Source organism: Grus americana, chromosome 4 (assembly GCF_028858705.1).
Source record: "Grus americana isolate bGruAme1 chromosome 4, bGruAme1.mat, whole genome shotgun sequence".
NCBI lineage: Eukaryota > Metazoa > Chordata > Aves > Gruiformes > Gruidae > Grus > Grus americana.
The window spans coordinates 54,962,812-54,980,533 of NC_072855.1; the positions used below are offsets into that span (position 1 = coordinate 54,962,812).

General features: G+C 36.7%; 1 protein-coding gene across 4 annotated transcripts in view; it reads left to right on the forward strand.

Annotated features, from left to right (window-relative positions):
• BANK1 (B cell scaffold protein with ankyrin repeats 1) overlaps positions 1-17,722 on the forward strand; it is a 151,424-nt gene that overhangs the window by 29,037 nt on the left and 104,665 nt on the right. For 3 of the 4 annotated variants that reach the window (XM_054825390.1, XM_054825388.1, XM_054825389.1), the window contains exons 3-5: positions 2,841-2,900; positions 14,601-14,749; positions 15,909-16,047. In XM_054825390.1, the coding sequence (XP_054681365.1) occupies positions 2,841-2,900; positions 14,601-14,749; positions 15,909-16,047 (348 nt within the window). The remainder of the gene's footprint in view (positions 1-2,840; positions 2,901-14,600; positions 14,750-15,908; positions 16,048-17,722) is intronic. The other variant, XM_054825391.1, reaches the window with a different exon arrangement.

Sequence of the window (17,722 nt, forward strand, 5' to 3'; positions counted from 1 at the left end):
TATGTGATGGTTTTTCCTCTTATTTTTGACGCTAATTGGATGAAAACTGCTTACCCCTGGAAAAGTGAATGCACTGACATCTTAAAGTGAATGTTTTTTAACAGCATTTAGGAGAAGCTCATAAAAAGTTTTATTAATAATAAAAGTCAAATGACTAGAACATAAGCATTACTGCAATAGCATGTACTGATTTAAATTAATGTACTGTGATTTTACTGTTGTTTTAGGTTACAAATTTCTTATTTTTAAAATTAATTAATGGATTTATCATCATCAGTCTGCTCTTGCAGGGTTGCAAGTGGGCACCATCCAAATTTATGTCTTCTTTATGGTGCAACAGTCATCAGTCAGTATTTAGTTGCAGTTGTGAGGCTATTTCTAAAGCTTACAAATAATTTAAGTTTAAGATTTCCAGCTGGTATTTTGCAGCTAGAACTGTAAAATGGCAGTGTGAATCTGTAGTTTTACATGTCCTTCATATAACGTATTATTGACTCTTGTCAGCTTTTGCACTGTAGTTACCACTTACAGTTACTGAAAAATTATTGGAAGGCGCCTAGAGAAGTCCTCTGGAAGTGCATTCTTTCTGTTTTTGGCACACAATTGTTGTTATAACAGAATTGCTATTTGTAATTTCACCATGATGTATTTTTGTTAAGTTAGTATCAGCTTCTTAGAAATAGGATAAAATATGGGTTGTATTTTTTTCCACACTAAAAAAAATTGTAACACCTATCCCTGAAAAAATGAAATCTAACACCTATTTAAATTCATACTGGAAAAAAAATATTAGGATAGCAAAAGAACAACTTTTTTATATAGAATCAGATTTTGTTCTTGGTAGGGTCTCTCTGTACTTACTTAAATGGCTATGAGCACAGAACTTGGTCCAGAAAATGTTACTACAGTTACAGTTAGGTGCTCAAATGTCAAAAAGTTAGAGGTACAAAGTAGCCTATTTAGCTTTAGGACCCTTTTTCATAGCATTGATTGCCTTTATGTAAGTGCTTTCTTCCCATCCCCCCAAGAACCTGCCCTCATTAGTAAACAGGATAAATAGTGCTCAGTTAATTAGCAGTTATTTGATACTTTGTTGTGTGTTTGAGTTTGTGGTTGCATTATTTATGTATTGAATGCCATTCAAATCCTGTTGAGAAAACAGAATTATTAATTTCCTAATGTGCTTTTCTCTAGAACTCCTTTCTGTATTGAGTGCTGTCCAAACATTATTTTATCAGCATTTTACCTACTAGTATTTAGCAAGATTAGAGTGAAGCATTTATTTCACTTCTGATACCACTTTAAGACATTACTTTTCATAACACCAGTATACAGTATTTTTTATGTCCATATTCAAATTCACTTTAATTTCAGATGTGTTTGTGACTGCTCAGATGTCCGCAGGTCAGCTGTAAGGTCTTTCACAGAGAGTGCAATACAACACTAATGAGCACTTGTGAAAAGCATGTTTTAAAAGCCTTCTAGCTTTCTGCCTCAAAACTTCAGGATGGGAACCTGAAATTAAGTTCTCTAGAGGAGCAATCAGCTAATATCACTGTCTGTTCTCTCACTGGAATCCTCTCCTCATTCACTGAACTCTTGTTATTACAGGAATAACTGAATGAGAATAAACAACACCAGAGTAGGTCTAATGTTTGCACTGTCCACTGTACATGTCAATTTAAAATAAATAGTCAACAATATACTACCAAGGAGAAAGACTGCTTTAGAGTGTTTGGTTTTATGTAACCTTGGTAAAGTCATTGTAAAGCAATAATTTTCCCAGGCTCCTCTTCTCATCCTAGCCTTGGCTTCTTTACCCAATGACTCTCACTTTTCAGTCTTGGTCCCTTCTAGTAATATTGGTTATTCACTTCTGGAGCACCCGGCAATATATTTGGGACCCTGATCACAATCCCACAGATGCTGTACAACAACATGTTTGTTGAGTTAGCTGGATCTCACAATATTGAGCTCAAACAGGCCTTATGTATCTTATGTTAATGTTACCTCAGATGTGGAAAAACAGATGATAACTTGATCCAACATAAAGAAAGAGTGGCATAAGACAGATATTGCACAATATGGCAAAAAGTCTACTGGTAGTTATGAAGCCATCAAAATAATTTTAACAAATCTGAACTGACGGATTTTTTCAATATTTGACCAGTACTTTACATAATGTGGCCATTGCTTTTTTGACCCAGTACTGGGAACTCTGTAGCCAGATTTGTTGTTTTATCAAACACAGCTCTGCACAGTTGTCTTGTATTCTAAACCCCAAGACCTGCATCCATTTTCCATCTCTCACTTTCCTGCACATGATTCTATTCTCTTTCCTTTTGCCCAACTCCTCTCCCATTGTTTGCTCAAGCCCACATTTCTTACCTGCTACAGTAAATTGAAAAGATCAGTCACAGGGATGTTTACTGAAAAGGGATAAATACAATTCCATCCAAAGATCTCTCTAGGCTTGTTCCTCTCCACTAGCCCTTGGATTATTTTTTTTTTTATCTGCAAAACAGCTTTATCTTACATCTAAAATAACATACAGAATTTAATCTAAAAAAAGAAAGTGGAAATCTGTGTCATGGTATTTTCTTATTTTTGAGGTTTTAGGTTACTTGTCCATTTGTTTTCTGAACTCTGTTTTATTTTGCCAATTTTTTCTTTTTTTTTTTTCTGCAGTTTGATTTCTGATGCTAAGATCTTCCTTCGAGCAAACTAAACATTCTGTGAAACAATCAAGTAGGATAGCAATGATCACTGTCCTTAGAGTTGATGACCAGTTAAAGATATTTCCAAGTAGATACCATTAAAGAATTATTCTTTTTTCCTAGGTAAGCCACAGAATGAAAATCCTGGAGACTCTTACATCTATGAAGCAGTTCTTGCAGACGGTGAGTTGAATTCCCCTTGCATATACTCAAATAAAGCCAGTACTCTTCAGAAAATTAAATTTGTTTTCTTACATCTTGTCAGACATGACAGGCAATAAACTAACCTTACCATAGCAAAAGTTGCGTAGAAGAACATGCCTTGTTCTCAAACATCCACCTACACATTCTTGTGAGGAATATGAAAAGGGAAAGAGATTCAACAGGAATATTTCCTTTTTCCTTGAATTTCAGAGTAGAGAAAAAGGAAGACATGGAGAGCTTTCTGTTTCTGTTCCTAGCATGAGGAGTTTTGCTTGTAGTAAAGAGAGAACTGATTTGAAATTTCGGATAGATCAGTCCTGCTGGCGTTACATTTGCAACATTGCTCATTGGCAGCCAGTGGTTGGGGGAAGCCCTGCAACATGACTTCAGCGCCTTCAGAGTTTTAGTAGGGAAAACAGACTGCCAAAATCTTCACTTGCTTTTAGTAAAGAGCTTCATAACATGTTTCCTATCCCCAGTTTTTAAACAACTTTATTTCTGGGTTGACACTGTTGTGAAGTGATTGGCTTAAGAGCACCAGCATGCTGACCGATGGAAAAGGACGAGGAAGTTATTTTGGAATTCCTGGCATACAGTTCTGTGCTGCTGGACTCTGAGGTTACTGGCTCTGTGGGTCTGTTTTGCTGGCAAGGTGTAAGGGCAGAAGGATGCTGCAAGCTCAATGGCTCTTCCTTACTGGCACAAATTCAATGTGCATGTCAGTGATGCATGGAGTTTAGAATTTTAGCTTTTCAGTTAATTTGAAGGCACGAGCATCAACGTGTACTTTTAAGTTCTCCAGTTATTCCCACTTACCGTGCTTTGGTTCACAGTGCAGAACAGCATTGGAGTATGTGGATTGGATTTCTTTCAGATAAAACTTAAAAGGGAAAATGCATTCAGGGAGCTCACTGGGTGCACTTCAGGCACTTAAAGTTGTGCATTCTACAGGTCCAGACCACAACTAGTTGCAAATATGCCCCTTTGAAATGTGTGTAGTGTGGAAGGGAGTATTTAGCACCAACCATTGCTCTCAATTAAATTTTCTCCTATTAACCCCCCCTCCTTTCTGATAGGAACTCTTTGTGACTCTTGGTATCTCGGATGTATTGGTGTGATCTCAAGCAGAAAGCTGCTGTAAAGCTGCACTGTTTTATCCCTGCAGACCTATTAGCAAAGTTTCTAAGGATGTCTGTTTTGGTCCTAGGTTGAAGGTGCCATGAGTCAGTGCATTGAAGAAGTTTGTTGGCATAAAAAAGGCTTTTTGTCATTACTGGCTCATCATCCAGGTGCTCAATAAGCTGGCATCACTGTTCTTCTCATTCGTGATCATGATGTCCAAAAAATGAGACAGTAAAAGAGGGAATGGTCAGAGAAAACAGGGAATCCCAAGAAAAGAAAGGACTGGGGCAGTGCTCCTCCAAGCTACTCCCACTTTAAACCCTGACGCTTTTTATATGAATCCTTTTCTGCTTTTATATGGGGACTTGAAGAGCAGCTGTAAGTCCAAGTTTCCCATCAGCTGAATGGTTGATGTTGGAATAAAGTGAATTGAGGATTTTCCAGCTAAGAAAGTCTTGCATTTAAAAGCAAAAATTTCACTTGAACTTAGCTTCAGGTAACCGACAGGATTTGACTTTGGATGAATGGTGGAGAAATGTTTCTAGGGACTCTCTTCTCTTTGCTTCATCCTAATAAGAAGGAAGCATATGCAGTGCTAAATTGTATGTATGACACAAAACAGAAGTGTCAGGAGAAATTACAAACCAAGAAAGGGTTTTTGCTAGAATCCTGTAAATTCACAAAAGAACAGCACTTTTATATAAGGTCTTAAGTGGAGACTGGCATGCTGAAAGCTGAAGTTTGTTATGAGTGTGCAGATGTTGTACAAAAGAAAGGATAAGCTGAGTGAAGATGGAATTTAGACTTGAACTGGAATGCAGGCTGAACTGCTCAGAAGTATAAAGCTAAAGGAGAAATTTAAAGCAACAAATGTGGAAAGAGCAGTGAGTGGATGATAGGACATAAAAAAAATCCAAACCAAAGCAAACTATATCCAATAAAGCAAAGATAGATGGGGAATAAGCAAGCGCTAACAATCAATAAGGAGTGATTGACTAAAGTGAATTTTGCAAGGCCTTGAGGGAAAAGGTCAGACAGTACATTGGAAAATGGAAAAACAATATGATCACTGACATCCTTTGGGGAAATACGAGCTACAAGCAGATGTGAAAACAATTGATTTGCTAGTGAGTGATGGAAAAGATCCAGTTGTGGAATGCTAATCACCATGATATGAATGTATGAGGACTCATTCCTATAGGTGATAACTGAACAAGTCAGTTCTTTAGCCATTCAGAAATGTTATATGTTTACTTTATTTCTGGTTTCTATATAAGTAAAGTAGACTTATTTTTATTACTAGAAAGCTGTATTTTGAGAAATTCCCTTGTAGTTCCTCAGGAAATTTTCTGCTCCCCGAAAGAATCATTATTTATAATTTTTACTAAGGTTGGAAAAGTGAAGCAGTCTTACTAGGATCTGGGTATACAGCCTGGTAACCACACAGATAAAATGTAAATGCCTTCTTGTGGAACTGGTATTCATTATTTTATCTGCAAAATAGAGCTAACCTCAGATTTAGATACCCACTAAGTGATATTCAGCTTCAGAAGAGGCTGTTCCCCTTTTGTGAAACAGCTTTGTCTTTTTTAACATTTGCCATTAAGGCTTGTATCCTAGCACTAATTAACTGAACCAATTAGGGATGGGCAAGTGGAGCACAAAAAGATGATTTTAAAATATAATAGCTGTCTGCCTATTAGGTTTAACAGCAGACATCTTTTAGTCCTGTTGTCCCAAAAGTAGGATCGTTTACCTGGTGTGCAGTATGCCAATATACACACAGAGCAGAGTATTTTATTTCATGTCTGCGCAGAGATGGGTGCTAAGTGGTAATTCCACAAAACTAGCACACTACACACAGAATCTACCACACATTTATCTTGTTACAGGATTAGAAAAACCTGTCTAAATTTATGCTAATTGGTTATTAATTACTGCATCATCTACTATTGGTCAAGCATATTTAAATTAGCATCCATATGCCTCAAGGGTGTGTGGGGATAATTTGCATAGTCCTTTAAGTGGGTGGTCATGAACTCCCCCAGCCACCTTTCCCTTCCTCTAGTTACTGCTGATTTTTGTTGACTTCAGGCCTCTCTGGCAATCAGCCAGCTCTCAGCACCTTCTGGGGCAGGATGTTTCCTTTCTACCCATTTTTCAGCTCTTCTCCAAGGATACTCTTTAGCAAAGCACACTTTTTATCAGTCTTTTGGCTCTTCTTCAAAGGTAAATTGTTAGCAAAGCAAGGTAGTGCGTTTAACCCTAACTTAAACAGTGTCTAAGCACTAACCCAAGCACATTTCTGTCCCTGTAAAGTGGAAAATTCTACTTTATAGATATCAGTCCTGCTCAGAGGTCTCATCAAACTAACATATATGTGCATCCTGTGTTACCTGTATCCTTTACCAAACTAAACTGCAGAAAGGCCAGCACTTTGTAACAAAATAGACGGTATCCTTTCTGCAGATAAAGAAGAGCTACCAGAGTACCTCTGCTATGCTTTTCTTTCCTATAAGACTATCTGAAATCCTGTTTTACTGAGATGTCCCTATTCTGGGGTCTAGGTGTTGCATTAAAGAACAGTGTCTTAAAAGATAAAGACCTCAAATTACTTTCCTATTCAGAACCCTAACAAAAGGAAAATAATCAGGAGTTAGAAAGCAAGCATGGTTTTCAGATGTGTCTAAAAATATCACTCACAAGTGTGTTCATGAGAAAGCAGTGTACCTTTTAGCTCACTTTATGGGTCAATAGATTTTAGCTATTTCAAACCAAAGGTGGGAGTAAATTGCAAAGCAGCCTGTCCCCTAGTGAGTCGGTCTTGCTGACAGCTCACTTTTTTTTTTTCTTCTCCTTCTTTAATACCATATGTGTCTGGCATGAGTCTTTCTGCTGACAGCCGTTGTGGCAGCATGGCATGAGGAGACATGTGGTCTCTTAGATAGACAAGTCTCATGTAATTTAGAGCTGTACAGGTCAAGAACAGCATCATAAATTTCATCCAGGCATTGGTAAAAGCCCTGTGCAGCTATTGGAGCTCTGCTGTCATACTCAGACTAAGACATGCTATTTTGTAAATGAGCTGCTGCAGTCCAAGCTAGCTTCTGTTACCAGATTGATTTAAGGGAGGTATCACTTGGAGTATATTGTCTTGTGTTAGTAAACATTTGGATACTATTAATGATATGTATCCTGTACTTTTAGTAGGGTGATGGTTGAGAATGCCAGCTACCAGCATCTCTCCCCCTAGCCTCTCCTAATGCAGTTGTTAAAGGACTTTTCAGTTATGTTAAACTTCATGACCTTCCAGCCATGACATTTTTTTGAACTTTGATTACTCTAAAGGATACTCTTCATCAAGAGAATAGCTTCAAACATGGCCAAGAGGGGAAATTTGGCTACTCAGTGGTTGTTCCTTGAGGGTGATATCTGTAAAAACTTAAACCCCTATTCAGCCTGAAATCTGAGCTTTTGGCCTGCTTGCCAGATGTGCTTCCCTGAAATATGACTTGATTCTAAAATGCTCCCCTCTAGCTGTGTTCTTTTGTATCTATGTAATTCAAAATTTAGCCACATGCCACTTCTGTGTCCAAGCACAGTGTGCAATTTGTGCCAGGCCAGTTATAAGAGGCTTGAATTGTAGTTTAGAGATAAGAGCCACTAGGCAGCTGCAACTAGCCCTTTGGAATAATAAGGAAATTGCAGGACCATTTTATCACACAAACAAGTTTTGGAGGCCTGCTCAGAACCCTGGATGCCTGTGCTATCAGTCCTTTTGTCTTCAGTGGTAATTTCAGTCAACAGCAGGAGGATAACTTGTCTCTTTGGTTGTAAAAGCACGTCTCAGATTTTGGGCAGTGTTTGGTGCTGTATAATCCTTCACTGAAACAGAGGTGAGATATGTGTGTGCTCATACCACAGAGAAATGGAATAAAAATGCCAAAATGTGGTAGAACTCCAGTAACTCTGAAGTGGATAGATGGACTTTTTAATAAAACATTAGGCTTTAATAACTGAGAACTGCTGGTGCACACAGAAGGCCAGACTTCTGTTTGCTTCTCCCTGGAGAAGAGGCAAGATGAAAGTATGCAGAATGTAGAAACTGGAAATAACAGGCTTGGTCTCCATCAACAGTTCTGCTAAGCACCTAAATGACCTCAGGCTGGTAGTTATTATTTCCAAACTAATCAGCGTGCCTAATAGTTTAGAAACTTTTTGGGGCAGTCTTACTATATTTCTAAAGCTTAGCAGAGTGGTCATATTATTAGTGCTGCTGCAGCTGAAAATCATAGATTTGATTGCAGTAAAAATAATAACATGAATTCATATATAGTAAAAGATAAACTTGGTCTCAAAGTTTCTAAAAAACTTCTAAGTTTCTAAATCCTAATCAAAGCACTGATTGCTGAGTTTAAGTCAAGTCTTTCTTCTGAGCCACAGATCAGCTAGGAATAGTTGTCATAGCCTTAGATTGCCTCTGAATATACAGTTAAAATCATATGAAAGTGTATATATAAAGAAACGCCTACAGTTTCATGCAAATTATTTCTTAAAGGTTATTGATAAATTCATGGTAAATTGCCTTTTGCTGTTTTGGGGTTATTTGAAGGCAGGATTTTTTTGGGTTTACTATCAGATCCAGTATGGCTACACATCGTAAGACATTTGTATTATGTTTAGATGCTTTTATGATGACTCCATTAGGCTGCAATTATATCGGGGTGGTAAATTTTTGTGTACAAAAACATCCGCGGTAATACAAGAACAGATGGGTATGCACCTTTGCAATCAAATCAGGCTTTGCCTACATGTATATAGTAATGCATAAAACTGAAGATGGGGGAGGGGGGGGTGTCCAGGGATTATTCTGTTATGTGAGAGAAACAGGCATGAATGGAAATGGCAGCACCATTGGATACTAAGATGACATAAACACCAACTCCAAATATTCAGAAAAGGAAAAACCGTTCTTCAGAGCTTTTCAAGGAACTGTCAGTTTTATGCTTATTTGCAAGAAAAATTGTTCACTATAAATAAAGTAATATAAACATTGTGGAGACATTCATAAAATAGGCCAACTCACAAAAAGCTACTGCTTTTGACAGAACTCCTCAACCGTGCAAGAAAAACTGGGATTGAGAATGCTTTTGAGAAAAACAAAGATAACTGTCAATGTATTTACAAAAGATAGATGATTCAGCATAGAGAGAAACATTATTTAAAGCTAGTTCAATAATGAATATGTTTACCTTGGTCTGGAATGTATACATGATAGAAAACAAATGAAAGAAATTAAGATTTAAGTCAGATGTTTATATGTTTGAGTAAGTATTTAATAATTTTCTGTGATTTTTAGAAACCTTTCCATTCTTAAGCCCTGTCTTACCATCAGTAAAAGAAAACTTTTCAGCAGAGCAGAAAAGGGGGTTTGCTCTGAAATCATATCTTAGAAAGGGCTTATGGTAAAAATGAATTAATCTCATGTTCATGCAGAGGAAAACAGGCTCATTGAATGAAACTCAGTTTGGTGGATGTTTTCTGCCTCCATGTTTCTCTCAGCCTTTCCCAGGTCATTTATAGAGCAATTTATGCACTTAGAGGCTGCCTTTTGATCCCGCTCTGCTGCACTCTCTAGTGAGTTTGTACAGCATTTACAAATACCCATACTTTAAGAGGATTAACTTTCATAAATGTCTATGATAAACTTATGGTGGATTGCAGGAAGACTATGATGTGCATAAGTCTTTTTTCCTGATTTTTCCACATTACAAAAAGTTACTTTGTTTTTTTTCTGTATGACTCTACTTTCATCCCTGTTTCTGCAGAGCACTCACACATGACTTTAAGCTTTTGAATTGCAAGGAAGTCACTTACACATGAGCACCTTTTCAATTATACCTCACAGACCCCTGTGGGACCACCTCTGCCTTTACCTCACATTGTGCTGGGGAGTGGTCCTACCATATTACATGGGATGACTCCAGCACTTTAATGATCTTCTGAATTAAGCCTAAGTGCTCTTCCCTGTAATCCTCTTTATTTTAATCTTTGACACCAGAACACAGTCTTTTATTTCATGTGGCAAGCTGGCCGCATGTGCTTAATTACCTTTCCATTCCTTGTCATCCGTCTAACCTGATTTGCCCATATTTCTCATTCTCTTATATATTGTGTGATCTAGGGGTAAATAAGGACCTTTTTTGTAATGCAGTTTCAGTTCTTCAGATAGCATTGCTTTAGCAAGACTTGAGGAAGAACTGAAATTTGTAAAGTTAGCAGGCATTTTGCTTTTGTAAAACCAACTAAATTTTGGCTGTGAGATTCGTTCCATGGGTGGCCTTAGAAAACACATAAATCTTTCATAAGTTTGTTTTCTGCTATTTTTAATACCCTAAATCTGTCACATATATTGTTGACTCAAAATGTAGCGAGTACCAAGTAATCAAAGACAGAGACAATTTATAATCCTCATGTAGACTGCAATAGGGATAGCTAAAGAGTGTATTTGAAAAGTTAGAATTTGAGGCCAGGAGGGGGTTGGATGTGTCATGAAAGTTGTTCAGTAGCCACGGTGAGGCAATAACTGTTGAATCCACAAGAGACTAGAGAGGCTTCATTAAAATTTCTTAGTTTATGTGAAGGAATGCAATTTCAAAATCATTTCATGAATTCAGTTAAAAATGTTAAATTTAAGGCAATAATGCATTCCAAAAGGTTTTGTATAAAATATACCAAATTGGTGTATTGAAGTTACATGAATTGAGAGAACATCGAAGTAAAATTGAAAATATCAGCACTGTGCCCAATTAAGAGAATAACTGTTACGGTAAATGCGTGTAATATTTTATTATTTAAATATGAACTTAAATTTAAGATCAGTCCTTTCAATGTGACCATCAGCAGCAGATATTTGTCAAAAGTAAGCCAACACAAGTAACCAAATGGAAATGGAGTATTACCCTCTATAATAGATGATAATTCCCAGTAGGACCGCCCTGAATACTCAAGGGAAGATTATCATAGATTTTCTTTTTAGCTTCTAGCTCACAGTGCTGTCTAAGCATCATTAGATATAGTTAATAATTTCTTATATTTCAATCCTACAAGAAAGGGTCTGGTTTTATTCACTCATTATTTTAATCGTTACTGCTATATTTTAAGAAACTCACGGATAGGTCACCGTTATACAAAATGCTAAAAGAACACATTCACCAAGCAACAAATACCCTTGAATAAATCCCCTCTCTTAGATATCCCAGCATTATAATGATGTTCCTTTTATGTTTCTTTTAAGCTAATCTTCACCTACAGTTGTAAATTCTTGTTAAATGATCATTTTTCTGAAAGCCTTAGCAATTAGTGGAGCTCCCTAGCCATTGCTTTCAGGTTTAAAAGCAAGGCTGTAAAGAAGATTCACAGTGAAGATGCCCAAAATTTAAGTGTCCAAAAGACCTGTACATCAGGCAACATCCTCTGCCCACGTTAAACAAATATTGTCTATACATTGCTCCATTTGTGTTTCTAGAATCGCATTACTGTAGTATTAAACCCTTATGAGCTACATTGTTTTAGTTAATGCCACCAAGCCAAGGCTTGTTTAATCTCTGGTATATTGCTTGTTCAGCATTTACAAGTAACACTTCACATGGTTGTTTCACGTTCCACATTTTAGGACAGATAGCGTGCAACTGCTGTTAGGAATCTGAGTGCTGGAGATAGTGGCTCTGGAGTTTGGTTATTAAAAATAAAGTAGTGATAATATAGATCCCTGTTATTCTTGGACTGCTGTACATGGCTTTCATTGATTGCCAGGTAGACCTGACATTTAGTGAAAGATGTCATGCTTGATGGTTTTTAGCTAATAAATTGCTAGCCACTTTCATTCAGGAGGCATACTTAAGAGAATGAGGAATTCTCAAGTCTTTGATTTAAGAGCAGCATTTCTTAATAATTTGTCTAAATTCCAGGGCTGTGCAATCCCAATACTGACTGAGTTTAAGTTCTGATATTGTAGTTATATGTCACTAGGCATAATAAAAATATTGAAATTCAATTAATGTGGGAAGAAACCATTATTCTACTTTAAACCAAATTTTTAGCACTAGCAGTGATCTCAGATTATTGTGGACATTGAAAGATGGAAGTAACTACTGTCATCTTCGATAAGTAGAGATAAGTCTCAACAGTAGACTGTAGAAATAAAGCTGTCATGAACTTCACATAGATTAGAATGCATCCACACGGTTCTTGAAGAATAATCACTGACAGAAAGCTGATATCTGAGAATCCCGTGCTTACCGGACTTGTTATTCAGTCCTTTCATTTTGTCAATTTGATAATGAAATGTTTCTTGTCTTTGCAAGACTCCTTTACCTAAAGAAGCAGAGAAAATTTCAGAAGCATGCATGTCATATGGGTTGTCTTCTGAAGGAAATTCTATGTGCTTAAGTACAGGATTTATGAGTGACTTAAAATACAAATACGTAATATTCCCAAAGTACGTGCTGTGGGCATACAGTATCCTGTTTTCCTCAGCAAAGGTTCAGGCCTTCCTTTATCTGAAGGCCAGTGCTAAATAAAGTCTCCACAGTGATAATCAGAGAAATTATTGTACTTACTTTTTGAATTGGATTAGTTAAACTGCATTGAACTATGAGTGGATTCTCATTCAGAATCAAAATAGCCTTTATTCAGTGTAGCCTATTTAACTTTCAAAATAACTAAACCAAATTGAATTAAAACTATTTCAATTCAGTAAAGTGTATCTACACATGGGTTCAGTGTAATTTTACCTATGTATGCTGAATTCACAGCTTGAATTCAGAATTAGTTTACCTTAAAGGCATGAGAATATAAACAGGAGTAGGCTGGGGAGATTTTGCTAGCTGGTGATGAACACTGAACCCACCCACCTTAGACGTTCAAAGAACCTTTGGCTTCCTCAACAAAACATAGACAAATGATACTTCTTTTTCTTTTCTTTTTTTTTTTTCCCTTTTTCTGAGATCTCTCTAACAATCAAAGCACATCATTGAAAATAAAATACATCAGACATAGCATCCCCAAGTTTCTGTACTACATTCCCTGGCATAACTTCACTTAGCAGGCACATTTATTATTGAAGAAGTTTATTAAATCTATGCCTTCTTAAGCAAGAGAAGGTTGGTAAGGAAAGGGAACATTCTGTATCAGACAAACTGGTACATATGGGGAAAATAAAGGCAAGCAAGAAGTGAGAAAACTAATCGTAAACAACCAATACTGATGCTGAATGGAAAGAGTTCTGTGCTACTTAGGAGCAGCATGTGGTTTGTGTACCTCAATCACTTGGGCACTTTGGGAAAAAACTCAAAATGGCTGTTGTACTTGTTTGAGTAAAGCCAAATTGCTACTGTTTTGTATTCTGCCCATCACTAATTTGTATTAATATTCTTCATCCATTTAAGAGGAAAAGATGTGCCTGAAAAGTTATTTGTGTCCTTGAATGTAATTGACTGTGAGTGTTCCATAATTTACAATAATACAGGATACTGTTCATGTGTCTCAGGATATTTTCTCACCAGCCAGTCAAGATTTTTTAACTCCGAGCTGCTTGGAATGATACCATTAATCTAACTAGGTGACTGCAATATGCTGGGTAATCCTGTGTGATGAAGAGCTGCTGCAGTCCTTTGAGATGGGTGGCAAGAGCGTTTTGTACAGGGTAATAGAGTGTCTGGAAAGGAGTAGTAATGATACAGCTGAGAAGTAGCAGGTGTGAAGAATAGCTTTTCTAAAACACAGGCTTAGTCAGAGCTCTGCAGATGCAGTTGTCAGATCTTTTATATTTCCTCATTAAAATTCTGTGATTTGGTGAAGGATTCACTATGGCTTTTGGGCCTTTACCGGTACAGCAAAAACAGAGAAGAAACTGGTTGCAAGCTGTCTGTATGACTGGGGTAGCATTTCCAAACCCAGAATATCCTACACAAAAAAATGTATGCCGTCAGTCCATCGTTTTGTCCATGAAGGCAGGCAAAGAGTATGGAGTCTGTGTCAGGGAAGTATGTGTCTACTGTCATAGTTACCTGGTCACAGGTACCACTGCCCTCACATAAGTCCTTCCTGTAGACTGGTGGGCTGATGTTGTAAATGTGTAGCATGTCCTTGTTTACATATAGGGAAAGCAAAAGTGGTAAAAATCCCAGTTTATCCCAATGTATGAGAGTTTATTCTTTTGAGGCTACCAAACTGGCTGATCTCGGTGACCTCATTGGTCACAACGAATTTGGTCTAAAGGCCGTGTTCCTTTTGACTTTAGTAAGAAGCAGCATATGAGCATAGCTTGCTCATGTAAAGGGAGGCTGCAGGATCAGAACTTCAGAGGCAAGTTCCTTTATCAAAGGGGGAAACCTCACCCCATTTACATGAAAAGGAATTTTGCCAGGCTTTCATGCGGTGCCCTTAATGTAACTCCAAATGCCATATGAGTAATATGTTGGAAACCACATCGTTGTCATGTTTTGTTGATCTGGGATTATTAATAATGTCTTCATTCCACATTATTTATTTCAGATCACGAGATTAGCTCTGATGTTAACTTGTCAGATGTCAGGGGAGCATCAGAAAAAAGAGACCTCAGTTTTAAAACGGAGGTACTTTCTGAAACATTAGAAACTAACGAGCAGTCGATATTGGTGCTTCCAGGAAGAATATCCTGTGAGGTAAGGTTTTTGGATGCTAAAATCTTTGGGATAACCGTCAATGTTCTTCTATTCCTGCTGTAACCTCATTCATATTATAATAGTTTTGAAAACAAATAGCAGATAAGGGGCCAAAATCAGAGTGCATCAAGACTACAGTGGGATTTATTTTGCCTCTATATTATATCCACAATGCAGCCAAAAGATTCACAAATAAAATAGTTTTGAGACTGTCTCTGAGGGATTTTATCTCTATTAGAATTATTTGGCATTTTGGGTAGAGATATTACTGTCACATGGACCTTGTAGTTTAGAGGGAGCATGTAGTCAGGCACTTCTTGAGAAGTATGAAGTGTCTCTTGGGAAGAATCCATGATGAGTACATGGATAAATGCATATGTGTCCATACCACGAGTTACACAACAAGTGCTTGTGTGATCATATACCTTGTCTGATTTAAAATTAAATCAGAAATATTTATATATACATATCCGCATATCCAATGGACACAAATGTTCATATGTGTTTGTTTTTAATCAGAGTTGCTGTGAGTAAAATATGTGAAAATGTAAACAGAGGAAGTACAATATCCAGCACTCCATTCTCTTATATAAGTGAGTGGCCACAGTCAGTGTGGAGGTTGCAGTGTACATGGAATGTCCCGTATTTTGCTTGCTATCTGTCTTTCAAAGATGGCTTACACATATTATTTCATTGTTGAGGTCAGTACAATTCTAAGGGAGTAACCTTCCCTCCAGTTCAGAAGGGTATTGTCTTGCATTACCTGCTGTTTCCGTCTTACTTTACTGTCAGTTCACTATAAGAGTTTAAGTGATTCTAAAGTATTTTAGGGTCATCTTATTAGGCTGAATATCACTCTTCTAGACTATAAAGTAGAATGGTCTTAGAAAATGTAAAAATTCCCCTACCTATGCATTTAAAATACTGTTTAGAAATATTGTTAGGTAAGCTGGATTTAAAATACTACATTGATTGTGTCATATATGTCAGTGTAATACTAAAGGATAACACTGAGATGGCATCATGTTTTGATATTATGATTTTTTTGTATGAAGCCATTGGTAAAGGAATTTTCCATCCAACTTATGTTTTCATTTGCATTTTACACTTTCAGTATAATTTTCTGAAGGACTAATGGGAACATATTTTAATTTTATAGAACCCTGGTGAAATATTCATTTTGTTGAAAGATGAAATAGATGATGAAACTTTAGAAATTGAATTCATAGCAGATAATCAACGAATTAGGACACAGCCAGCCTCTTGGAATAAGAAGGTCAAGTACATGAAAGCCTTAGGTAAGAAAAACATTCTTTACCTTTAAGTAAACAGAAAATTTTGGACTCCCTTCTCTTTTTCTGCTAAGTAGTTTCACTTCCTACTATTTTGTAGGTGTTTCCTCTACATGGGTTTTGCACACAGAACATTTATTAATAATGCAGAGAAGCAAGGCCTTATGATTTATGGGAAACTAGGTTCTAGTAGATTGTTTTTGTGTGGTTAAATGGCAGGTGGCAGTCTTAAAATGTCATTGATTAGTCACAGATTAACATTCTTCAAAATCACTGCCATAAAATACAAAACTAATAGTCTTTTCTTATTATTGTATTACTAAAATGTTTCATTTTATATTTAATGCAGTAAATTTGGTTATACTCTATAACTCTTACTGACACAGGAAATAATTTCTTTTCTTTGTTTGTGTCTATGCCATTTCTCTGTATCACTCAGCTCTGCTGGTTTCTAATGATTTTTTTCAACTGCTCCATCCATAACTAGTTGCCTACAGTTTCAACTAGTTGACAACAGTTTCTTTTAGGAGATCTGTGCAGATCCACACCTATCCTCACTCACTTGATGTGAGTTAAGAATTAAAAAATTCTTCACCTAAGTAGTCAAATTGTAGCTTTCTACTGCAGTGCATGCTGTGAATTCCAAAGAAATTTATATCTTATTCTGAACGCATTGAAATACAACATTAGATAGAAATATATATAGTTATATAGGCTACAGTTTTCAACAGTGGCTTCTAGGAGCTATGTTTGGGTAATTCTGTGGCCTGATTTTCGTCCTGAACGCTGTTCTGAGATGACGGCAACATATGGCCTGAGCATTCTTTATCACTGTGATGATGCAGAGAGTTTGTTTTCAGAGACCTGATTAGGAAGTACATGACCAACAGGAAACTTTCAACTGTAACTGGATTTCAGAGAAGGAAAGCTGTAATCCTCATTCACAGATCTTAAAAGATTCTTCCAGAATTATTCTGTGAGAACATTGTTGATCACAGGAAGGTTTCTACAGTGGATGAGGAAATAAAATATGAACAGTAAATGAAATATTATGAAAAATTTAGCAGAGAGCTGCAGCTCAAGTTTGTTTTGTGTATCATTTGTATCTAATGCTTCTCTCTGTAGGCTTTTCTTTTGTTTCAAAATTTCAAAATGTTGGATGTTTGGGAGTACCCTTTTTTTTTAATAAGGGTCCAGCTGATCTGATGTTATAAGAAAAATTGAAAAAAAAAAATGTATTTGGGCCGTTTTCGTTTAAGTGATTTAAGATGATATTCTATTCATTTAGTGTCTTTGGCCCTATTACTCTTCTCCATTTTCAGGGTTGCCCATTTTTATTGCTCTTTTTTTTTGGTAGAGTTAGACTTTTAAGAAAACCATGCTAGTGCTGGTATGGTCCAGCAGGATGCCTGGCACAGTGAATACTAATGAATTATAAAATGTGCTCATAAAGAGGACTCATGCTGCATACACAGAGCAAGTCATTCTTAAGTAACAGACTGTACAAATGCCTCTTTCCTTTGCTTTTACTAGGTAAACAACTGGAATGGAAGTAATTATACTGCAATTTCTGCAGCCTAGTTCAAATCCAATTTTGAGAACCTTGCCTGCAATTAAGAAAAATGTTTCAAAAGATGAATAGCAATTCCACTATTTGTAATAAATGAACTTTTCCTTAATT